The following is a 26702-nucleotide window of genomic DNA, read 5'->3' as shown; positions in this document are numbered from 1 at the left end:
TCAAATTGATTTCTAGAAGGGAAAAAAAATGTCAGAATGAACAAAAATAGTTTGAAATAACTCAGTCACAAGAGCATCTTGTGAATTCCCATGTTATAAACTGTGGAATAGTCTGTGGCAATAACATTAATGAATGACAACTTTGAAATGGGTAAGTTCAAAAGCAGGTACAGAAGAAAACAGTAATAATGATATACTTTGCAAAAGGTATATATGTAACAGTCCACAATGTTACTTAGAAAATTATTATTTCTGCCAAGATGTTTGTTGTATAGGTGAAATAAAAGGAAAAAATAGCTAAATAACCAAAAAGGAACCAAGTCCTAAATAAAGAAAGATGAGACAAAGAAGATACCAATAAAATTTTCAAAAAAAAAGGTAAATAGACACAAAAGACATTTTCAGAAAAAAAAAAAAAACCTGTAAGAATAAAGTAAGCAGATTAAATTCATGACACGTGTGCACAAAGGAAAACTTCTAAAGAAGAAACAAAGAAAAAGAGAACTAAAAATCACAATAAGAATATAACCTTGCCGATTATCACTTTATTCCTTGGAAACCCTCTATCAATAAAGTAAACCACAACTTTGTCGAATACAAACAAATATAAAAGTGTGCATTAAACTCGAGAAAGAAATTGAATAAGAAACCAACACCCATCTTTGGGTGAGGAAACAATGAGCGGTTTTTCCTTCTTTGGAGTATTCTGTGCTTGAGCTAAATATCTTACGGGAAGATACACTACTTTCCTAATGGACAGGAATGAACTCTATTAAAAATGAAGTTCTCAACCGCAGTTCATATTAAAATTTAATACAGCAGAGACTTATTCTGCTGCCAGCTAATTCAGGGACTGAGCAGGATGGCATTCTTTCCGGTACAATATGTAATACAAACTTTCCCCGTGAGGAAGAGTAGTTACCTCCGGTTATCTGGCACGTTTTCTCGCCTGCCTTTCCCTTCACCCAATTTCCACCCACCCCAGGAGTTCTGCCCAGTCTTTTTTTTTTCTGAGAAGCAAGCAGCGTGGTACCCACGTCTGCTACTATTCTTCGCTATCTGGGTCTCCTGGGGGCTCAGGCATCGCGCTCCTCTGGCTCCCAGAGTCTGAGAAGAGCCTGGCGATTTCTCCTCGCCCACCTTGGACCTCAGACGCCCCCGCTGCCCTCCGCCCGCTCACACATGCGTTCCAGGATTCGGTGGATGCTGCTGAAACTGGGTCTGTCTGCAGGCACCTTGCTCCAACAGAGACGCATGAGATTGTACAGTTCCAGGGGGCAGTCCTCGGGGCAGGAGAGGATGTGGCCATCCCGCACGTAGTAGATGACCTCCTCGTGCGCCATCCCGTAGTAGGGCTGCAGGCCGTAGGAGAAGATCTCCCAAAGGAGCACCCCGTAGGCCCACACGTCAGACTCCGTGGTGTAGCGGTTGTAGAAGATGGACTCGGGGGGCATCCAACGGATGGGGATGGCGTCGTTTTCATTGGCTTTGTAGTAGTCCGCCGAGTAGATGTTTCTAGAGAGGCCGAAGTCGGCGATTTTCACCACCATGTTCTCACCCACCAGGCAGTTCCGGGTGGCCAAATCGCGGTGGACGAACTTGCGCTCGGAGAGGTAGGCCATGCCCGCGGCCACCTGCCTGGCGATGCACAGCTGCTCCGCGCAGGAGAGCGGCGGGGGCCCGGGGCTGGGGGCCTGTGACCCGGGCGAGGGGTCGCTGGGACTGAGGCCACGGCCGGGGTGCGGGGCCATGCTGCGGAGGAACTCATTCAGGTCCCCGTAGGCCATGTATTCGAAGAGCAAGCACATGGGCTTCCCCACCGCGCAGACTCCTGCAACCAAAACAGGCCGCTTGTTAGAGGTGTGCTTCTAAAGTGCACGTTGGAACACATTGTCCAGAAGCAAATGACCGGATCAGAAGAAGTGGGGCCTTGGTTTTCTATTGACAGCATCATAGTCGAACCCTGACCCCCTTTCTTTGTGTAAACATCTACTTCTCTTTTAAGATTCAGTTGATTTATCCCTCCTCTGAGGCGGCCTCTGTTCCTGACCTTTCCTGGATCAGATTTTCCTTCCATCATTCTTTATCCTTAATCCTGCACCCTACCTACCAGCCTGTTATAATTATCCATTCAGCTGAGGTTTTTCCCCCCCAACATTTTAACCCTTTAAAAATAGAGATTATGTCTTAAGTCTTCTTTCAATTCCACATGCCTACCACGTTTCTGGTGAGCAAGTAGTCCATAAATATTAAGCAAATGAGTTTATGAATGGATGTTTGCTTTGAGTATGTAATAAAATTGCTCTTTTTCTGCTTGCTCTCTGAAGAAGGATGATAAGGAAACTATTTTGTGAAATTTTAAAAAGAGGAGAAAAACAGTCAAAGATCTTAGATGAAATATTCCGGTTACTGCAGTTAAGCATTTAGGTAAATTTACAAACGTTTATTTTCCAGAAAGAAAAAAAAAAGTTAATATAAATAGAACCTTGGATTTAGTACCAGAAAGGCATTTGTTGATTCTAAAATTTTTCTGTATTTGAGAGGGAAACTGGACTACTTGAAATATTAGATCAGATGGTCACAATTTCACACCAGCATAAAAATAGCTTATTAACTCCATTATTTTTTCCAGCAAAAATTAAAAGTCTCTGTTCAAAAAGCAAAGGAAATGAGAATACTATTATCTTGGCTTGCTTCTTTTGGGGTTAGCTTTTAATTCTAGGGACTTTAGCAATTGGTATATTTATATGAACTATATAAAATAAATGAACAATTAAAATATAAAATTGGTAAAAGAAAGTTAATGAAGTGACAAAGCATTTTTCTGAGAAAATTTTTAAAACTCCAATTTTTTTGAACTTAGGTGATTTAAGGAAATATTCTACTCCCTGGTACAGAAAATATTCTATGGAGAGGAACAGAGACATCTCTCTGATTGAGGAATGAAAGAAAAAACAGAAGTAAGTGAAGGTTAAAGGAGAAAGAACTTGCAAGTCTCTGTTTTCTGATGCATACATTTCTCCACTTGTACCTACGAGTTTCATACCTAAGAGCTTCACAATATTAGGATTATCAAATTCTGCCATGAGGGCTGCCTCCCTCTGAAAGTCTGCTTGCATATCTGCTGAGGCTTCTTCTTTGAGCATCTTCACTGCCACCATTGTGAAAGGTTCATAGGGAAGTAAGCCTGGAGCCCTGAGAGACACATTTATTGAGCAAGAAATCAAAGATCAGGAGTATTACACATAGTCACATGATAACTACCCGTGTTTGTACACATCCCCCCACTCATGCGGCCTTTCCCAGAGCCACAGAACCAGAGAAAGATGCCAATGGCAGATTACACTTAAAACTTCTTGACTCCAAGTAAAAATCACTAGTGTTATTTTCAACACAGATTAAGGTTGAAGCTGCATTATTTACAAATAACAGGAAATCAGAAGTGCCCAGATGATCATTACCATTATAATCCCTTAATATCTGGCTAGAATCTAAATTCCTAGAAGGCAGGAACCGTGATTTTTTTCATCTTTATATTTAAAGCCCTCGAAGTGTGCCTTTCAATTTTTTGCATTCATGCTAAGTAGTTTCAGTCGTGTCCAATTTTTTGCGACCCAATGGATTGTAGTCCCCCAGGCTCCTCTGTCCATAGGATTCTTCAGGCAAGAATACTGGAGTGGGTTGCCATGCCCTCCTCCAGGGGATCTTCCTGACCCAAGGATTGAACCTGCATCTCTTAGTCTCCTGCAAGCAGGTTATCACTAGCGCCACCTGGGGAGACATTCTTTTTTTTTTTTTTTTTGGTTCCCAATATTTGTGTGAGATTTTCATTAATCATGTAACCTCCATACTAGGGCCATTATGTATAGAGGTAATGTTGTGTCCTGCCCAAGAGCAACAGGCCAAAGTGACAATCAGTAATTAAAACCAAGTCTACATTCTGTGGCCTAGCTGTGCTTCTGTGGAACTATGTGAAGAGAAGTTATTTTATTCCAACTCACACAAAGACATTAATTGGGCTAGCATTTGCCCTAATACATACTCATTTCTTGAGCACATTGTTATCTGCCATTTTAACATTATTTTTTCCCTTTTCTGTCTTGCCATTCTGTGAGCATCTGTTTAATATCTACACATGTCAGGCTCTGAGTTCTTAAACTGAAACATTAGTTCAAAGAAAATTTTAAATGAAGTGAAGACTATAGCAATTGAAAATGGAAGAGATTTTAGAAATATTACTAAAAGCAATGCAAAAAATTGATTTAAAATGTCTGACAAAATTCTCTTCTGAAAAATATTTAATTTTGCATATTGCTTATCATTAGAACACTTTATAAAGATTCTCTCCATATATATAACCCTATTTTCCAGCAAAGAGGGAAAATTATCAAGACTCAAACTACAGTACCCAAAATAAGGTGAATGATGTGAAGATTTAGCTAATTTGATAATAAATATTATATATAATTACATAGACATCACAATGTGTTTTAGTGGATAGATTTTTTTTTTAATGTGGGCAACTTTACCTTGCTTGAAAGACCCTTCCAAATGCTCCCTCTCCGATATCTCTCACATATTCAATGTTATTCCTGGGATACTCCAGACTGAGCAGTTTGGGATTCAAAAGGAGTGGCATCCTCTGGTACATGGGGTTGGGATGAAGTCTGTCTAGCAAGAGCTCAGAAGGAAGCGTAGTGAGGGTTACTGCTGCTGATTCTCTGCAGGTAAGACAGGTAAGATCAGTAATGAGGTGAGGACCAGGTGAGAGCTTTGTACTCAGGTTTGACAGAGACATAGGTGTTTAGGAGGAAGCAAAACAAATTATGCTAAGTTTATGAAAGATCCTTCTGTTTTAGAGCAACAAATAATTTTGGATTGGAGTCTAAAGACACTTTTATTTTTTCTTCAGGAATTTTGTCACCATCCAATCTGGTAGTGGCAATGGGGCTGATGGGGCTAACGGGGAGCAGGAACAACCATACTTTTCCAAATTGTGGTTTAGATTCTATCTGCTGCAAGAAACTAACCATAGGACAAGGGATCCTATGCAAAAAGACTTTGACATTTTTAAAGATCATGATGGGGGTGCTTAACTTTAAAACACGGCAGTGGGTGTCATAGGAGACTGTATATATCCTTCCTCCCATCTCCAACTTCAATGTGAAATTAAAAATTTTAAACTGTTAAGTGATCAACTTAAACTAGAATCTCACCTTTTCTTATTTTTCCATTGTTTTCGTCTTCGGCAGCAATAAAGAGTAGTTATGGTAAGAAGCACAAATATGGCAAAGCTGGACATGATGGAGATTATTACAGTCATAGAGTACGTAGGTGAGACAGAGAAGGAGGGCGAGGAGGAGGAAGGCGCATTTGGAATGTCCACACTCGGCTTTGAGGACGTCATTGGCGGGAATGCTGTAAGTCAACAACAGTGTTTTCATTCATTCTTAAACTTTTAAGAAGCAACTTTTGTATTCAAGCAATCAGTAAAGTAAATTTAAGACCATGTGTTTATGTATCCTGTTCTCCCTGGTTTTATATCTATAAAGTGCAATTTTAAGAATCCAGTGAGGTCCAGTTGTAAGTAAATCCAGCTTATGTGTGTTAGCCACTCAGTCATGGCCAACTCTTTGTAACCCTACAGACTGTAGTCCACCTGACTCCTCTGTCCTTGGGATTCTCCAGGCAAGAATACTGGATTGGGTTGCCATTACCTTCTCCAAGGGATCTCCCCAACCTAGGGATTGAACCCAGGTCTCCTGCATTGCAGGGAGATTTTTTACTGTCTGAGTTACTCAGCTTATAGACTCACAGAATTTTAAAGATGAGACACAGAGAAAGAACATGTTTTTTCCAAGAAAAATGCAGATCCTGAGCTAGTGTTCTTTACACGCATCATATTGTTTATGACCTGACAGCAATCATGGGAATTGTTATTAAATAAAATATTTTTATGAAATTAAAGTCAGGATTGTCTGAAGCTGAGCTTTTATACATATGTATTGTTGATTTACAAAAACAAATCGAAGAATGTGGAAAATGGAAATAATAGGACTCAATGAGAAAGCTGGTTCATCTAACAGTCAAACTCATTTCAAACTCCTTTTAAAAAGGTCAGTGCAATGTACAAATAAGGTAAAATCTGTATTACTGTTGGGAACCAAAAATATGTGTGTTAGTCACTCAGTCGTGTCCAGCTCTTTGCGACTCCATGGACTGTACCCCACCCCACCAGGCTCCTCTGTCCATGGGATTCTCCAGGCAAGAATACTGGAGTGGGTTGCCATTCCCCTTCTCCAGTGGATCTTCCCCACCCAGGGATCGAACCTGGGTCTCCCGAGCATTGCAGGCAAATTCTTTAACATGTGAGCCACTGGGAAAACCCCTGATATCATACTAAATCTCACTAAATCTCTTTTCCGTCTGAGCCACCAGGGAAACCAAGAGGTGTCATACTAAATCTCTCTGTTCATGGGGTGCAAAGTCCATTGTATATCTATTAAAACCACACTATGAACTATATTTTAAATCCTTTTATTTGGTTGAGTAAAGACAACATGTATAGAAAATATTTTCATAATCAACAAGAAGATCTTAATAGTAAAGAATGAACTTTGTACCCTAAAAAGAGGGAGAAACTTTATTTTCAAATATTTGTGGGATACCACAAAGACATAATCTTTTTTGTCAGGTCATAATTACTAAGATTATGAATCCAAGTGAATTTCAAAAGAAGAAATTACGCAGATCTATTCTTGGATCAAAATACAATTAATAGTAGATTAAATGAAATCCAATAGGACATTAAAGAAAAGAAAAAAGTTGATAACCTTTCAATCAAAGAGTAGAAATTAACCATAGTTACAGATTACAAAATAACTTCCTAACAGTGTTTATGAGATTTGGCCAAAGATGTGCTCAGTGATAAACTCATAGCATTATCTCCTTCCATTAGATTAAAAGAATGAAAGTGAATGAGCTGAACAGTTAATTCAAGATGGAAAAGAAACAAAATCGGCAGAAAACAAAGAAAAACAGGTGATAAAGTAACAGCCATGTACAAGCAGAAATTAATAAGTTAGAATACACATAACACAAATGATAGACTTAAAAACAGGTCAATAGTCTTATAAATATTTATAAAGTAGTCTAATCAGTGACATTTTAATTTTAAAAGAAAAATAAAGGCACAAACATACAAAATTAGGAATGATAAAGTCATTTTAACAATAGATTCAAATGTCAATAAAAATGAAGTAATATATAACTATGGAGTTACAGTTTAAAAATCTTGAGGGAAATGATGGAAGCATATTAATTACCAAATTGAAGAATTAAAAAATCTGAAAATAGTCATAACCAGGAAATTTAAGTCAATATAGTATTATGATTACATTCTTTCAGTCTTAGAAGAGATACAATTTCTACAGTTTTATAATATGTTCCAATAAGAGAAAAATCTTTCAGGTTGTTTTACGAAGTTATAATACTAATATCACAACCTGACAATGTTAGCACAGAAGAAAATTGCAGACATAGATTATAGAACATAGATTTAAAAGATCCTAAATGAAATATTAACAATTAACTGCAATATAGTAAAACACACACACACACACACACACACACAATGATTTCATAGAAGGAGCTATATTAATATAACACATCACAAAGTCAAAGGAAAACCTTCCTTGCTGTCAATGCTTGAAGCCATTTGAAATAGGATACTTGTAAAAGCAGAGATTATAAGGGATGCCCATGTATGACTTTTAGTCTAGTTGTGGACACAGTGATTTTGCCCTGAGCACCAGCAGCTGAATAAGTGGGCTTTAAAGCCTATGGAGACCGAGTTTGGTCACCCCTGTGACTCCAGCAGGCACCTGGAACTAGAAGGAACTCAGCACAGCAATAAAATATCTGTGCAGGACCAATGATAGCATTTCTCTTCAAGCGTCACAGCAGTGATGGATATTACAGACTTCCCAGGTTCCTCTGTGATGGTTTGAAAGCTGCTGTGACTTTCTTTGGGCTGAGACATTCAAAGATTTAAAAAATCAATCCAAGATGAGTGGGAGTGAAGTGTGAGTGAAAGTTGCTCGGTTATGTCCAACTCTTGGCGACCCCATGGACTTAGAGTCCATGGAATTTTCCGGGCCAGAATACTGGAGTGGGTATCCTTTCCTTCTCCAGGGGATCTTCCCAACCCAGTGGTCTAACCCAGGTGTCCCACATTGCAGGTAGATTCTTTACCAGCTGAGCCACCAGATGAGTGGGAAGGGGGATTTAAATTGGAGAGCTAACCTTCCTGCTAATAAGAAAGCAGGAACAATCATTAAAAGAGAGAGGGGACTATTATTGTATCTGCATTTCACCAGAGCCATTCATACCATATTTAACATGTGAAGGAATGTAATGAAATTGGCAGCACAACCCTATTAGTATATATAAAGGGTGATTTGTTTATCAATACTATCAGAAAATGAGAATAAGCCATGATGATTTGGTAAGTTTTTTTTTTTCAAAATGAAAAATTGGCACAGGTTCAACAAGAATTTTATGCATTTAATTGTTTATGGGTTTAACTGTTTCTTCTTTCAGGAGAGTTTTACTTTCTCAGCTCTTGTTTATTGTTTCTGATCGTTTTGCCCTCATCTTCCCTAGAGCAATATCAATTATCTCTTTGGGTTCACATTATCAATTTGAGTCTCCAGTTTCTTTCCTTTTAATCTTTTTCTTCTCTCGGTGATTTTATCTCTTTATCCTTTGCCTTTGAACATCAGAGGAGTCTTATTCACTCATTCATCCACATATTAATGGACTTATTAAATGAATATTGATTGTTAGGTGTCAAGGACACTGTGGTGGACATGACAACTCTCTAATGTTGAAGTACTTAGAAGCAATTAGAAAACAAATAATTACAATAAAATATAAAGAGTGCTACAAGAATGGTGAGAACAAGGATGCTTGTGAGAATCCAGGGATATTCTTGAGCTCAAGTCCAGGTTTTAGCAGTCTAGCTAGGTTTTCTAGAGTAACTTTAGGTTAAATATTAAGAGTGAGTAGGTGTAACTGGTGGAAGGTATATGTGTGGGTGTGGCCATGGAGGAAGGGGGTGGGGGGAGTCAGGAGAGATAATATTTCACAAAGAAGGAGTAACATGTGCCAGAGCCTGAATCAAGCAGTCCCCCTGCTTTTCTAAAAGGGTACCCACAAGTTTCATTCTTGAATTGGGGAAAGTCTGTAGATAAGACTGCAGAATTCTTTCCTAGAGATTTTGAGATGACTCCTTTAAAACCATTTGATTTGACCCTGTAAAGTATATGCTGAAAACTAGCTGTTTTTTAAAGACACCTGTCTTCCAAGAGAAGGATCAGTTTTCACAAAGGAAGAGCATGAATTGGCTCAATGAAGAGAGACTGTACTTTAAGAGAAACTATACTTCTGTCCTAGACATCATGAAATATGGATGTAAACACACATGCATGACTCCAGTTACAAACACATAAGGTTTCAAGGGCACAAAACACTTTTTTCTCTGTAAAGAATTAGGTGATATAAAAATCATGAATGTGAAATCAAAAGGTGATAATTTAAATTGGCTTATTTTATAGCTATAGAAGGGACAATGCTGCTCAATAACTTTGGGATGGAAATAGGATTTATATCATTCATTAAATATGGTGCTCTCCATGGCCTAATTAGGAGCTATAAACTCGGATCTCCAATGATCTGCTTTTGTATTCTACCCTGGATGAGTATAGTGAAAAGCCTTTAAGAGAGAGACTGTACTTTATCCTAGACATCATGAAATATGGGTGTAAATACGCATGCATGAATCCAGTTACATACACATAAGGTTTCAAGGGCACAAACAAAAATACTTACTTGTTAGGTTTTCTTTTTTATAATCTGAAGGGGAAAGGATAAAAATTTGTTTTAGGAACATCCAGATAGCTCCTGTGTTCTCTGAGAGAGTGCTAAGAAATGCAGGTTCTCTTTCAGCTTTTTAATATACAACGGGAAAACATTTTTTGCATTCAAATGTGAAAGGATTGCGTCTTTGGAATGAATCCAGCTGTTAGGGCTAACCACATAGTTCTTACAAATGAAGTTCATTAAAGCAACATGCAGCCATTCAGCTTTGTTTTGTGAGATCAGCATTTTCAAACATGTGGCTTATTTTTGCATGCTGAAAAATCTGCTTCCTTGGCTAAGAAAGAGGACTTTATTTTTTTATTCCACTTCTCTGACAAAATATGAGATGTTTCTTAGCCATTGCTCTGCACATTCCAAAAAATGGTATAATCTGTCATCAGATCTGCTTATGAAGTAAGGTAAGATCTTCAACAGCTCTGAAAAGTACTCTTTAATTTCTTTTAGAACAAATGGAATAAATCCTTATGCTAACTGGTGCAATTAGGATAGCAGTAGGATTCTGTTATTAGGTATGGAAGGAAGGCAGAACTCAAAAAAAAAAAAAAAAAATTAGAAATGCCTAGAAATGTTAGGAGATTTAAATTCACACCTTAGTTTCCTCAAAATAGTAAATTTCTCTGAACCTCCAGCATCTCACGAGAACTCTGTTACCTAAGTATGGCAGTCTGGTGCAGGCCATGGGGTCCCAGTGCATGCTGGGGAGTTTGTTGCAGTCTGGCGTGGAGAACAGAAGCATCCCAAATCTGTAGAGTCCCCTGTGGGTCTTTTCTTCCACCACCAGCCATTCTTTTGCACAGAAGAGCTCCTTGACTGCCAAGCAGTATTCTCTAAAATGATTTAGAGAGAACAAAATTTAATGAATCATAGCACGCTGAAGCCAAATTGGATCCTACATCCTGTATTTTCAGAGCATCGTTGTAGTACACCGTCTGCTCTTGCAAAAGTGTCTTTGTATGGATCCTTTTGTAAATAACATGAGACTTAATGGAATATACAGTATATTATCCTGTTAGATGAAATACTATCTTGTTTTTAAAATATCCCTAATGCTACTGGAGGAAAGAACTTTCAAGTTCAAAAGGTAAAAAAGATTAGAAATCCCTGGTATGTTTTCTCTCAACTTCATATTAGAATTACCACAAAGGTTCAGAAACAAGTTATACAGAACTTTAAAAGCACACACACTGAAGTCATGGATCAAGCAGTCTCGAGCCTGAGAGGCTTTCCTATAATCTCAGGGCTGATGGGCAGGGCTTGAGGAACACAGTCAGTATTTCTGTGTGCTTTGGTCTCTGAAACAGAATACCATCACCTTCCTGGATGGTTATAGAAGAGCTTGGGGGTCCATACCCTGCCCTACACTTGGAGAAGCTGAGTCCTGCCCCATTGCTGTGTATGCTTTCATCTGAGAGAGCTAGAGTAATGTCTATGTGAAAACGAAGCTGTTCCTGTCATCTCTATGTGGTACTATGAGTGGAGACTCTGGAGAAGGAAATGACTACCCACTCCAGCATCCTTGCCTGGAGAATTACATGGACAGCGGAGCCTGCAGGGCTACAGTCCATGGGATCTCAAAGAGTCAGACACGACTGAGCGACTAACTCACACACATGAGTGAAGAGGCTGCCGAAAGACCAGGTAGACTAGTTGGATTATATAGAATTTTGTGGATTAATATTTGTTCAAGTTTATCTTATAGAAAATAAGATAGGCTACACAGGAGAAACCAGGTTAGTTCCAAATTAAGATATTTGGGATACATAATAAGAGGATATTAAAGATTAAAGAAATTAAGGATAATAGCAATGTTATTCATTCAATATTTGAAGTATAGAGTAGGAAAGTGTGTGTCCATATGTGTGTATGCATACCTACATATACATATGTGTTCTTTAATACTCATGCCTACACTCCCGCTTTTCCAGGCAACCACTTACCGATAGGGACCAAATGAACATGTGTAAATGACTGGGCTGTGCATACAGATGTGATAGGATACAGTGAGGGTCATGAGTGTAACAATGAGTTGTAGATTCTTAATGTGTCTGCAAGGGAAGGGGAAACAATGGGGCTTTCAGGCTTCTGAGAAGCTGAACTGTAGAAATATTGCTTGGCTTGCTTCTAACTATGCTTGGTTCCATCCTTGAGTCACATAAGCACACCTTTTTGCATTCAGACGTTATAATTGAACTGTGCAAAAGCAACATGGGACATATGAGAAAACTAACCCCACATTATGTGAAGAAAGCAAATACCTGGGAAAGTTGTTTTTTATTATAAGTTAAAAACACACTAGAGAATTAAAAAACGTTTTTTGTTTTCATTGACATGAAACCTTTCACTGAAGCATGGCCTTTACAGAAGTTTTTCAGTAGGAAAAAAATCAAAATGAAAAGGAAATAGACTGAAAACTAGGTTAAGTTAAACATGACAGTGACTGAAGAAAATGAAGACTACAAAAAATTGAGAACAACTTTGTTCCACTGAAACATGTGAAATCTCCATTGAAAAAGAAACACTTGGCAAGATATTGAACAAATGATAGAGGAAAACTTTAGAAGTTCTAAACTGAATGCAGAAAGAAAGAATGAAAGATAAAAATGGTGGGTAAGGCGATAAGGAGAGGAAGAATCAAGCAAGAAATTCAAAGTACAAATTAACAATGTATCCCAACAAGAAACTAGAGCACATAAAAAAGATAGAAAAATATTCAGAGATACACTATAAGAAAACATTCTTAAAAAGGATATAAATCTGATGAGGAAAATATATTAGCCATTATTTTTATATTACTTATAGGAAAGAAATCTACTCCTAGGTGAATTTTACAAGCATTTTAAATCTCAGGAATTAAAGACATAATCTTACTATTATCTGGCAAGAGAAAAATATTCCCCACAAAGGAACAAAATTCAAGATTGCCTTATATGGTCTTCATTACAGCATAGCCCCCGCAACTGGTCAGTATGCAAGAATTTTAAGGAAAACTGAAGGTAACACAAGACTTAAGTACCAAACACACATATATGTAATATTATAAAAAATAATTTTTTACATGTAATATGTAAAACCTCTGTTCTGGCTGAACAAGAGGCGAATCAAAGTTGAGAACTTAACAACGACAAGATTTTTCTATGGAGCAAATGACTGAGATCAGGGAGAACAAATAACAGAGAACTCTTCCAGGTACTTGCGTACATGACTATGCATTTATGTCAGAGCTAAGAATATTCTCCAAATGTAAGTACAACATAATTGACTAACACTAACCTGGTTTATAATTCCATAAAAAGTTTCAAAAAGCAAGTATGGAGGATTCAGTACAGTTACCCTAACTAATTAGGACTACCTGTAGCACTCTTTTTAAATTTACCTTTGGCACTTCTTAAATATGACTTTTGGCACTTCTGGTGCACTTTTCCCCTTTCCTATGACACTTTCCCCTTCTAAGGTAATATGTAAATTGTTTATTTATCATGTGTCTTGCTCACTGACTTCTGCTGCTGCAGTATACACCCCATGGACAAATGCCCTAGAATAGTGCTTAGAGCCCAGCAGGAGCTCAATAAATGTTTACTGAATAAATGAAGTTCCTTATCATCCATTGAAAGAGGCACAAGTGATCAAGTTATTGTTTATGGTTAGAAAACCATGACGAATAGTATGTGTTTAAAAGTCTTACAAATAAGTAGCAGTAAAATATAATGTGGTTGGAGACTTTTGAACCACCTTGAAATATCAAGGCAAACAGAAACTATTATAAAAGATATAATACAAATGCAAGGGGACAAAATGAGAATATCTGAAGAGCAAGCTCACTAGTTATTTACAATGAGCTGAATTTTAATCCTAATGTTATTGGAACAAAAAGCAGAAGTTACCAGGACTACAGGAAAATTTTCTTAGAAAAAAACAGCTATTGGAGAAGGGTTTATTGCATTGAATCAAACAGGCAAAACTCATTTAACAGCAGAAAGGATCGGACAACTTAATTACTCATGACACTAATACCTATATAATGTATATGAATTTTGTACCTTAAAAGCAGAGACCAAATCTTTTTAAATGCCTAATTTTTAAACAATTATTAATTATATTTTAGAGAAAAAAACAATAAAATGTGAAAATTCCTAGACTTATTTTTTGACCCCAATATTAATAAATTGTTTACAAGGATTAAAAAATTGAAACAATTTTCAGATTAAAAATACTTGTTTAAATAGTAACTAGAATTAGGAAAAAACATTTAATGGCTTACAGATTTAAGAGATAATTATGCTATTCTAATAAATTTGACATCTCAGTGAAAGAGATTTTTTTTCTTAAAAGGAACAAATTTATTTTTCTAAAAAAAATTTAAATTATCTTCAATCCTGAGAAAGGACATCTGTGGCCTATGCATGTAAACTGGTCTAGGGCGTAAATGTTGAAAAGTTATTCAATAAATTTATTTTGTGCTAGAGTATGAAGGACACTTCAGTTTAATTCTGGTTGTTCCCCAAGAGATATCTAGATGTCATACCTGATTAAAACATACTCTTAACTGAAGAAATAACAAATTATATTAATCTTAAAATGTCTCCAAACCTTCAAAAACTGCAGTAAGTTGAAGAATGGGGCACTGTGTTTTAATAACCTCCCCATAGTCCTTGTATGCTAAATAGAGCACTTAAAAACTATTTCAGTATTTAAGTAGTTCCTGGTTTTACTGAAACAGATGGAAATGTTCTGTGTTGATAGTCTTCCTGTTTCCTTGAAAAGTAAACAGGATCTATCCAGTTTCTAATATATGCCATGGATGCAGTTTATCTTTTAATCTTGTCAACTCTATTTTGTGAATGAGGAAACCGAATTTAGCCCACATCATATACATCTAGAAAGTAGTACAAACAGTATTTGAACTTTGTTCTAATTAGCTCAAAATTCATATTGATTCCTATCTTTGCTATATAAAAAGTAAATAGAGGCAAAGATAGTTCTATTGAACTTGGATTTATAAATTTCAATGCTTACAGGGTATGGGGGATTTAAAGAAATATTTATAACTACTTCCACCCCTCCATGAGACCAGAGTGTCAGTACTTAAATTAGAATATTGAGTGGAATGTATCTTTAATATTCTGAAATGCTCACCGAGATCTCATGTTTATTGGCAAATAATATTGAAACACTTTATATAGTCTTTATTTTCTCTATCTTGGTTTACCAATGAAATTCATGTTGGTTTGGGATTTTGTTTTTTACTCCCTAGAAGGCAGGGATATCTATGAATATGAAAACAATGTAAACAGTAATAAATATAATAGAATATTATACCTTTTATGACATTTTCTAGCTCAGTGTTAAAGCATTAGTCACTCAGTCGTGTCCGACTCTTTGTGACCCCATGGACTGTAGCCTGCCAGGCTCCTGTATCCATGGAATTCTCCAGGCAAGAATACTGGAGTGGGTTGCCATTCCCTTCTCCAGGGGATCTTCCTGACCCAGGGATCAAACCCAGGTCTCCTGCATTGCAGGTGGATTCTTTGCCATCTGAGTCACCAGGGAAGTTCCATGTATAATAATGTATCATTCATCAGGGATTTACAGGGTAAGAATTTTGTTCAATTAATTACCTTGTAGTCTGGACAAAAGCCAGCTTTTGCCTTTACTCCTGTACCTGACAACTTCCTCTTTTGAAAACTTTCCCTGTTTGCAGACAAACAGAATTTCCCCATTTATTTATTTTTTAATTTTACCTGCAAATGGGTATAGGAGTGGGTACCACCCCAGGGTTGCATTCTTGGAAGATGTGGTTACAGAGCAAAGCTTCAGCAGCTGGCCGGCAGAATGGGCTCACTGCTTTCAGTTCATTCCAGGCAGTATGAACCAGTAGTTCTTGGGCCTCCTCAGGGTCTGCGTAGGAGTTGTTGAAGAAAACAAGAGCGTCTTTTGCCAGGACAGCATTACACACCTCCCCTCTGTACTGGGCGCAGTAGCCTTTGTTATCTTTCTGTGGCTTGCTGAAAGAAGCAGTGAACAACATTCCAGATCACATGCTGTTTCTGAGCATTCAATCTGCCTTTTTGTTTATTTTTCATTTCCACATCTGCATCACAGAAATAGAAGATTGTACTGGCAAATTGGTTGAAATGTTCCATCTGAATATTGTCATTTCCAGCTGCAATTATATTACCTCTAGCTACTCCAGAGGTTATGATGAAGATCCAAACTGATAACCATGCGGAAAGCTTTGGAAAGTCTCAAGGCCAGAATGTGTGGGAGTATTTTTTATTATTTTCATCATAAATAAAATTTGACTCCACATTTCTTACAAATAAGCTGATGTAGCAATAAATACATCTACAAAACACATTCATCATGATGATTAATAAGTGACTGAGTGTAGTAACTGGTCTGATCCAAAAACTTGCAGCTTTATAAACATGAAAAGTGAAAAGTGAAAGTCACCAACTGTGTCTGACTCTTTGCAACCCCATGGACTGTACCCTGCCACACTCCTCTGAACATGGGATTCTCCAGACAAGAGTACTGGAGTGGGTTGCCATTCCCTTTTCCAGGGGATCTTCCCAACCCAGGGTTCGAACCCAGATCTCCTGCATTGCAGGCAGACTCTTTACCAACTGAGCCTCTAGGGAAGCAAAGCGTTGGTTGCTCAGTCATGTCCAATTCTTTGGGACCCCATGGACTGTAGTCCTCCAGGCTCTTCTGTCCATTGAATTCTCCCATAGTTTATTTAAATGTTATGATAGGTAAGCATTTGAATTTTGTGACACACATCTTCAATACTCAGATCCTACCACCCACACATCTTCCCAACATTCCATTAAGGAATAAGAAGAAAGGCACACAGGGATAAGAAAGCATTGGACTCTCAGATGAGAGTCTCTATGACTCTCAGAGGAGCTAAGTAACATCTTCAATTTTGCTATTTTCTCACCACATGTCTTAGGGAAAGTCATCTGTTCACTTAAGATGCCATATTCTGTAAAGTGATGTAAATACTTATCCTGAACCCAGGTTATTGTGTATTCATGGGTAATAAAAGTACTGGCATAAAAATAAGATTAAAAGCTTATAATGATTGAAGAGGACAATAAGGAAAATAAAATACTGCTGGTACTCTCTCCACATATCCACTGTTCCCTTTATGCAGCGCTGAGAGTTATAGCTCCTATACTCACTTGACAAATATTTATTGAGCACTTATTATGTGCAGGCACTGTAATAGTCTCACTATATCTTTATGCCTTCCATAAGATACTGTTAGCAGGGATGGAAAATTCAAGTTGCTTTATCATTTAGATCATCTGTTGGAATTTAGCATTTCATTATCTTTATATAAAAGATTTCAAGAAGAAATTAAACAACTGGAATTTGTTTAATTGAAGTATTTTAACTGCTAACAGATCTCATCTGAATTTGAAAAATTGATTAGAAATTATCATTGACTTGTCTTTGAAGCAAATTTATTAAATGAGATACAACTCATTCAGGTAAAGCAATGAACTTCCATGAAATACTATATTTTAAAATAATGTTTTCTAATATAGAATAATTTTCTAATTCATATGAACATTTTACTAATTAGTTAACATGAATCTTATTGTATTACTTGTAGTTTATTGGGGTTTTAAAAATGAAGGTTTTGAATAAGGGAACACAAAACTCCCAAGAAAACGTGGGCCCTATAAGGTTGAGAAAACACCAGAAATAGCTCATGACTCAACTTCTGAGTAAACCCAAGGTAGGATGACACTAAGAAAGTTCAAGAGAAGCAAGGATACTGTGCTTTAAGAAACTGAATAATAATACGTAATAACTGGAAGTAACTCAAACTGTTTTACAAAATGGTCATACATATTGATAATCCTTCCTTAAAAAGAGAGGAAGAGTGACTGTTTTCACTTAGAAAAAAATATATCATGTGAAAGTTAAATATTTCTCCTGGTCCGAGTTGAGAATTAATCATCTGTGTTTCATTGTCATATGATAACTATTAAATAATACTTCTTTATTTTTCCACTAATATTTTTAAATAAAAAGTTCATGATTTTGTTCTTTAATTACATAAGCAAAAACCATTTTTTGAAAAAAACATTGGAAACTTAGAAAAATTACACAAAGGAAAAGTTAATGAAAGTAGCCTTAGAGATAAGAGTTATTAATAATGAATTAACCAATTCTTTTCTCTGAATTTCTGCTGCTTTTCTTTTAAAAAGCCCTAGAAAAATCTTTAGAACAACCTCAGTGTGAATTAATAGTACTGAGTCCTCATTGATTTGTGAACATTAGCTACATAATGCAAAAGAAAAAAAAGAAAAAGCAGAATAGGCTTTTAATAGAAGAAGATCTTGGTTTTAATTTTGGTTTGTCTTCATACCAGCTTGATGATAACTAGCCTGTGAAAACCGTTTGCATCCTGGGAAAAACCATACAAGGTGTATGGTTCTTGCTTATTTTCTGTGTCTTGCTGATGTTTTGGGAGCATTAAAGACAGCTTTTGTAGATTATCATTGCTTGATTGGCCCACAAAGCAAGGGATATTTAGCATCAAATATATACGAGTGTGTGTGTGTGTGTGTGTGTGTGTGTATACTATGTAATATATCTCCCTTATTTTGGCAACTTATAAACCTCAAATTTTATGTGATGATCAAATTTCAGAAGCCAGATATGGAAGCCAATTGGGCCATTTTTTGTCCTCAACCTCCTAATCTTATCACTTAAAAATTTATTTTAAGGAGCTCACAGCAAAACCTAGGGAAACAGATGAATGCAAAAAATTTCCATTGGTGCCTTCTGACTTTTACAAGTGATGAGTCCCCTTTCTGTCCAACTGAAGTCATGTTTCTCCACATGTAGCTCTTGAGACTGCAGATGGAGTAACAGCAGAGGCAGCCGGTCCTGTTGCTCATTCAACAATGGGACAGTGGTTGCAGGGATCTGTTCACAGAGTGCTGGTTATTTCGGAATAATCTGCCAAACTTCCTCCAAAAATTCTAGTTAATATGCCACTTGCAGTCAGTCCCTCTCTTGCCTCCTGACAAACTAAACCTGCCTGACCTCTCTTTCTGTATAGTTTCTTTTTTGGAATCAACAACAGATGTTTGATCCCAGCCTTTCTAGTTTCTCTTGTAACAGACAGCTCTCCTTGGTCAAATGAAACATTTGAAGGATTCGTACTGCATCTTCACTTTTATTTTCTCTCTGCTTTAGCACGTATGAATCCCTTTCAGTAGAATACAGTTGACCCTTGAGCAATACAGGTTTGAATTACTTGGATTCCACTTATACGCAGTTCTTTTCAATAAATACTACACTTCTATACCATCCCATGCATGGTTAGATGAATCCAAGGATGAAAAATGTGGGTATGGAGGAACCACATAGATATAGCACCAAATATAAGATACTGATTGGTGCCCCTGACCACTGAATTGTTCAAGGGTCCACTGTTTTAAAATGTGATGCTCCAGTTTCTATGAGAGAGACTTGTACTCCCTTTGAACACGTAGTTGTCCAAGGGCACATTCAGATGACCAGCCATGCCATGGTTGGTGGACAACCCCACCACCTCAGCAGAAATGCTGCACCTTCTTTTCCTGCCCTCGCATGTGAGAACTGTACCTCTCCTTCGATAGTGACACTCCTTTGTTAAACAGTAACTGCCCGGCCTCTCACTGTATTTATGTGATGGTCAAGGCTCTACATCGCTCTCAGTCTCCAAAGCAAACTGGAGTTGTTTTTATCCTTTCACGTCTAATGTCTTTGTGTATGATTGTGTGGCTCAGAGATAAAGAATCTGCCTGCATTGCAGGAGCGGCAGGAGACGCAAGTTGGGTCCCTGGGTCAGGAAGATCCCTTGGAAGAGGGCATGGCAACCCACTTCAATATTCTTGCCTGGAGAACACCATGGATAGAGGAGCCTGGAGGGCTACAGCCCATAGGGTTGTGAAGGGTTGGACACTTGGCACACACACATGCACATTCTCTAAGATGGGGGTCAGCAAATAGAACCCACAGGTCAAATTTGGCACTCTGCCTCTTTTATATCACCTGTGAGTTAAAAATGGTATTTATCTTTTTGAATGGTCAAAGAAATCAAAAGGAGTGAAAATTATATGAAATTCAAATTTCAGTGTCCAGAAGTAAAGTTTTACTGGAACACAGCCCAGTTCATCCATTTCCAAACTGTCTATGGTTGCTTTTGTGCTGCCATAGCAGAGCTGAGTAGCTGCAACAGTGACTGTTTGGCCCACAAATCCATATACTTACTGTCTTGTCCTTTGTAGAAAACCAAAGGTTCTTGAGTTATCACAAGCGAAAAATGGTATGGGAGTTTCTTTAGTTAGCATTTATTTGATTATAATCAGTTAAAAATTTTCATTTGCATATAATTCTATGTGAATGATTTCTGTCCTTGAGCCCTTAGGGTTTCTGCATGCTTCCATCATGGTTCTGTAATTTGTGTAGGGGTGTGAGAGTGTGTGTGTGTGTGTGTGTGTGTGTGTGTGTGTGTGTGTGTGTGTGTGATGTCTGACTTTTAGCAACCGTTTGACTGTAGCCCACCTGGGTCTTCTGTCCATGTGATTTTGTTGCCATTTCCTTCCCTAGAGGATCTTCCAGACCCAGTGTGTGTATGTTTATGTCCCCTAGTAAAATGTCAATTCCTTGGGTGCAGAGACTACATAGCATTTCTTTTGTTTCTCTACTTTCCAGTATAGCACCAGAATTAGAGTTAGTGTTGTTTTTTTTAATAGCATAATAGTATTTATTTATATTTGGCCACATCAGGTCTTAGTTGTGGCATATGGGATCTTCATTGCATCGTGTGCAATCTTTCATTGCGGTGCAGGAAACACTCTCGTTGTGTCACGTGGTTTCCAGAGCACGTGGGCTCAATAGTTGCAGCATGTGGGTTTAATTGCTCTGCGGCATGTGGGATCTTAGTTCTCCAACCAGAAATCAAACTTGTGTCCCTTGCATTGCAAGGTGGGTTTTTAACCACTGGACCACCAGGGAAGTTTCCTAGGATGAGCGGCTTAAAGATGCATAGAGAAGACAGGTGTGCTGAAGGGATGAATGAATGAAAGATGACATCTCTTCTATGGGTGACCTGCATTTCAATTTACTTTTTTCCATGTATATGCCATATATCTCTTCAGTAAATATTCAGCTTCTCTGTTGTATCCTTCAGGTCAGTATGCTGTCTCTTAGAACTGTGATAGCCACCTAATTCTCAAATAGGTGAAGCCACCTAATTCTCAAATGCCTGATAAATTTATTTACCAGGTAAACAAATACATCAAAGCTATATGAATTGGGAAAAAGATTGAGAACACACTAAATTTTCTTAGGCTATGAATTATTATTTATGATATGAACTTTTTCATTCCATGGAATTACAATCAATGGCTTGAGTTGTAGGTCCTGTTTAGTTGCTGTGTTAACTGGGTTAGCATTATAGTTAGGAATTTGTGTTTTTGACTCTGACTGTCTGAGCTCAGGTTGAGGTTTTGTAGTTAGCTATGTGGTCTGGACAGCTCTTTGTGCCTCAGGTTCCTCATATAAAGAAAGAGAGATGATAGTTCTTGTCCTACAAAGTTGCTGAAATGTTAGTATAAGAAAAGTGGTACTCAAAATGTCTGCAGAACTTAACTATTATTATTATTATTTTAATTAACCATTTTGATGGGGGCTTTCCAGGTGGTACAGTGGTAAAGAATCCACCTGCCAACGCAGGAGACTCAAGAGACGCAGGTTCTATCCCTGGACTGGGAAGATCCACTGAAGTAGGAGATGGCAACTTGCTCCAGTATTCTTTCCTGAAAAATTCCATGGACAGAGGAGCCTTGTGGGCTAGAATCCATGGAGTGGAGTACAATCCAAAGAGTAGGACATCACTGAGCAACTGCATACACGCAACCATTCTGAATCTTGATTTCATCATTTGTAAACCTAGGTTAAAGTAGTTACCACACATCATAGAATTTTTATGAAAGTCAATTTATGCAAATAAAACATTGTAAATTTCAGAATGTTATAAGGTCTTACTTTCTTATCTGCAGGATAAAGCTATGAGGGAGAGTTTGGGAGTCAGTGCTGTGTCTCTTTTCCAAGCCTATCATTTACTTGATGTATGAGTCACGTATAGTCTCCAATTCCAAGTAACTCTCTTATTTCTTTTCCATACAATAGGGATAATAACAGTACCTATTTCATAGGCATGTCCCAAGGATAAATTTTTAAAATGTATATAAAACTCTTAGCATAGTGCCTGACACATAGTAAGTACTCAATAGATACTACCTATCTTCATCATCTTCTTTTTGTGAAAGTATTTAAAGGATTAGAAATTAGAGAGTTTCTGAAAGATTACAGTGCTCAACAAATAATAGATTAAAAATGGCATGTCAAACAAAGCAAAACAAAACATTGGTGCAATAACAATACCTTACCTCCATTCTAGTACCAGGAAAGGAAGTTTCCACAGGAAATCAAAGTGAAAGAGAAAAGAAACCAAGGTTAGTACATTTTTATCTCAAGGCTTATAGAGATAATTTTGATACCTCTAGCTCTAAGTTTCTGAAAAGTTCTCTGCATCTGCCGGGAGGCCAGATCCTACATTAGCAGGCATATTTGGAGAAGGAAAGTAAGAAAATATTAAATGTCTCTAGGAACTGAATTCTTTTTAAGATGAGTCAATCATGGCATCATTAGCATCGGCAGGATCGTAGTCTGATTTTCCCTCTGTTGACTACCCAGGGACTTTTCAACAGGAAAGCAAGGAGTGGAGGGCTGAACAGGAAAAGGAAAGAGGGGATGGGTGATGGAGCTGTTATTTTCGCAGATCCACTGGCCTCACGTGGTCATACCGGGTTCACACTCAGAAGGGCTCCATCCTTAGTTTAGTGTTTTGCTGTGATCATCTTGAAACACTTAATAATTTTCTAACAAGGGCCCCACATTTTCTGGATAAAACAGATGGAAGAAACATGAGGAAATTCTTAAAGAGAAAATGGTATATAGTTCAGACGGGGTAAAGACAGAATCTAATAACAGCTGGACAAGGAAACCTGTTGAAATGTGAAAAGATCAAGGTTTTGTATATGAAAAAGCCCTCAATTTAAGAAGTAAAAGAGAGGATTCTATACCATGGAGATGAACCAACACCAAAAAGAATCCAGCCATAGAACTTGGGAAGAAATAATAAACTTAGGCTTCTATTTCAATGGCAAGTGAGAGGATAAAAAAAGTCAAGGTTATTTAAAGGTGCTCAGTCTTTTCAAGAATATTAAGAGAATCAAAGGATGATTCACTAGACTTCTGTGTGTCTTCTCTCTAGTCACATTTTCTTTCTTGGGGGGGGGGGGGGGCGGGGATGGAGCAGGGAAGGGCTTCAAGAACCTGGCAATTATTAACAAGTGCTTTTATCTCAAAACTAGTTATTTGTAAAATTCTAAAAATTTCCAACCGTCATCAGTATTTGTAGTATCTTTTCAATTATCTGGAAAAACCAATACAACTTTGGCTGTCTTCTAAAACATACAGCCAATCTAATATGAAAAAGCTGCATGATTATAAAAAGAATGCTTACCTCTTGGTACTAGTTGTGGGACAGCTGGTAGCAATTTAGTGCAGCTACTGGCTGTTACTCATTTATTCTTTTCTCTTTTATTAAAAGCAAACACCTTTAATCAGTTGGAAACCAGATGAAACCACCATGAAATGCTGAGGGGTGGGGTCTGTTTTGTTGATAAGAACACTCTGCCTATGGTGGGTGAAGCACTGGGTGGTAGAGAGAGTTGTGTGCTCCTGCCGCATTATCCCAGGTCTCACAATTGTGGAGAACATTGCAAGGGACCCAGCAGTGTGGCTATGAGACATGACAGAGAATGTGAAACATGATGGTGTGTTCAGTTAGCTATGGTTATTATGAAACAGAGTCCAAAGTTATATTTGCTCTGTAATAATGTGAAACATCAGCTCAAAATATAGAAAATAAAAATAAGAAATGAATGGATAAAGATGTCATATATATATATATATATATATATATATGCACACACACATATGTAATGGAGCAATACTCAGCCATAAAAAAGACTGAAATAATGCCATTTTGCAGCAACATGGATGAACCTAGAGATTATCCTACTAACTGAATTAAGTCAGATAAAGACAAATATCATATGGTGCTTATATGTGGAATCTAAATTCTGATACAAAGGAACTTATTTACAGAACAGAAATAGAATCTTTTGCACATGGTTATCTGGTTTTCCCAACACCATGCATGGAGAAGACTGTCTCTTCCCCATTGTATATTCTTGGCTCTTTTGTCGTAAATTAATTGACCATATATGTGTGAGTTTATTTCTGGGATCTTGATTCATTTCCACTTGTCTAGGTGTCTGGTTTTTTGCCAGTTCCATGCTGTTTTGGTTACCATAGCTTTGTAATATAGTTTGAAACCAGGAAGTGTGTTGCCTTCAATGTGTTCTTTCTTACAGTTACTTGACTATTGGGGATCTTTTTTGATTCCATACAGTTTTAGAATTGTTTGTTCTATTTCTGTGAAAAATGTCATAGGAATTTTAATAGGAGTATATGAAATCCACAGATAGGTTTGGGTGGCATAGACATTTTAACAATATTAATTGTTCTGATCTATGAAGACAGGATGTTATGTTAAGACACTTTAGTTGTGTCCAACTCTGTATGACCCCATGGACTATAACTTGCCAGGCTCCTTTGTCCTTGGGATTCTCCAGGCAAGAATACTGGAGTGAGTTGCCATTTCCTCCTCAAGGGGAATACAGGATATCTTCCATTTATTTGTATATTTAATTTCTGTCATCAGTGCCTTGTAATTTTCAGTGTACAGATCTTTCTCTTCCTAAGTTAAACTTATTACTAAGTACTTTTTTTGTTTTTAGTGGTATTGTAAATGGGATAGTTTTCTTTATTTCTTCCTCAGATGTTAGTGTATTAAAAAAAAACCAACTGATTTCCATATGCTGATTTTATATGTAGAACTTACTTAATTCATTGATTAGTTCTAACAGATTTTGGTGGAGTTTTTAGGATTTTCTATATATAAGATTGTGTCATCTGCAAATAGGGACAATTTTACTTCTTCCCTTCCAATTTGGATGCCTTTTATTTCTTTTAATTGACTGGTTGCTTGGGCTAGGACTTCCAGTACTATGTTGAATACAAATGGTGAGAATGGGCACTCTTGTCATGTTCCTGATCTTAGGGGAAAAGTGTGTAATGTTTTGCTATTGAGAATGATATTGGCTGTGGGTTTGTTATATGTGGCCCTTACTGGGTTGGAGTGCATTGCTTATATCCAATTTGCTGAGAGTTTTTATTTTTAATGTATATTGAATTTTGTTAAATGCTTTTTCCACGTCTATGGAGAGGATCATATTTTTATCCTTAAAAATATGGATATATGTACATACATACATTATATATGTACATATATACATATATAATGGAATAATACTCACCATAAAAAGACTGAAATAATGTGATTTTGCAACAACATAGGTGAACCTAGATTATCATACTAACTGATTAAGTCAGATAAAGACAAATATTAACTGATTTGTGTATGTTGAACCATTGTTGCATCCCAGAGATAAATCCCACTTGATCATGAAGCATGATTCTGTTAATGTACTGTTAAATTTGGTTTGCTAGGATTTTATTGAGAATTTTTGCAACTATATCCATCAGGAATATTGGTCTTTAGTTTTCTTGTATTGCCCTTATCTGGCATTGGTATCAGGGTAATAAGGACTGCTGTTAATGCTTCTTTAAATGTTTGGTAGAATTAATACCTGTGTCTATTTTGATGGCCTTTGGCTCTTCCAGGGCTATGCTCATTACAGGGATCATGGGTTGTCTCGCTGGTCTCTGTCACAGGGCTGAGGGTTCTGAGGACAAAAAGAAGGCATCTTGCCAATAACACGGCATCCTGGTGAGTTTAAATGGCAACTTGAGCCTTTCGAGGTGGTGACTGAAGGGGAAATGGAACTTCCTGGTTCACAGGGAGAGGATCCAAAAGTTTTTCTGGCTCTTTTTGATGACTAGCAGCAAATGTAAACGAGTCAGAAAAAGTATATCAAGTTTCTCAAATAATGCATGTGAATCTGGGCATATGCATGGAAGAGTTTTGGGAAAATGAAGGATGATCTTTATTTTTGTTGTTGTTGTCTTTCAAACACTAGAAATATCATTAGACATAATCCTGAGCCCTAGAACAGATTTTTCCATTTCCAGTTTTCCTGCTGGGATGAGTAAATAAACAGATGGAGTAAAAGCTTCAAAGTGTAACACAGAGAATGTGACAAAAAGTACCGTTGACTGCAAAACAGCAGGGGAGGATGGGGGTGGCTGAAATGGGAGAAAGGAGAGTTTGAGGTAAGGAAGTGTGCCAGAGTGTCAAGGGGAAGCATCAGGCTCTGGACCTCTGAGGCTAATAGAGAAAAGAAGGAAAGAAAGTGAAGTCACTCAGTTGTATCCGACTCTTTGTGACCCCATGGACTGTAGCCTACCAGGGTCCTCTGTCTATGGAATTCTCCAGGCAAGAATACTGGAGTGGGTTGCCATTTCCTTCTCCAAGGAATCTTCCCAACCCAGGGATCGAACCCAGGTCTCCCTCACTGCAGGCAGACGCTTTACCATCTGAGTCACCAGGGAAGCCCTAATGAGGCTAATGGAGAGAGATGCCAAAAACAGAAACG

The 26702-nt window shown here is 37.5% G+C and overlaps 1 protein-coding gene across 3 annotated transcripts in view; it reads right to left on the bottom strand.

The window, feature by feature from the left end:
* Positions 1-535: 535 nt before the first annotated feature.
* The window catches only part of MUSK (muscle associated receptor tyrosine kinase), a 91333-nt gene continuing 65166 nt past the window's right edge, over positions 536-26702 (bottom strand). For 2 of the 3 annotated variants that reach the window (XM_065947145.1, XM_065947147.1), the window contains 6 exons: positions 22404-22410; positions 10594-10769; positions 5217-5418; positions 4530-4721; positions 3047-3195; positions 536-1831 (listed from right to left, as the gene is read on the bottom strand). In XM_065947145.1, the coding sequence (XP_065803217.1) occupies positions 1149-1831; positions 3047-3195; positions 4530-4721; positions 5217-5418; positions 10594-10769; positions 22404-22410 (1409 nt within the window). In that variant the 3' untranslated portion in view covers positions 536-1148. Of the gene's footprint in view, positions 1832-3046; positions 3196-4529; positions 4722-5216; positions 5419-9891; positions 9916-10593; positions 10770-15680; positions 15945-22403; positions 22411-26702 lie in introns of all 3 variants that reach the window. The other variant, XM_065947144.1, reaches the window with a different exon arrangement.

This window comes from Muntiacus reevesi, chromosome 10 (assembly GCF_963930625.1).
Source record: "Muntiacus reevesi chromosome 10, mMunRee1.1, whole genome shotgun sequence".
Taxonomy (NCBI): Eukaryota; Metazoa; Chordata; class Mammalia; order Artiodactyla; family Cervidae; genus Muntiacus; species Muntiacus reevesi.
The sequence above is the reverse complement of the archived record's forward strand: the minus strand, read 5'-3'. Positions and strand labels throughout refer to the sequence as shown.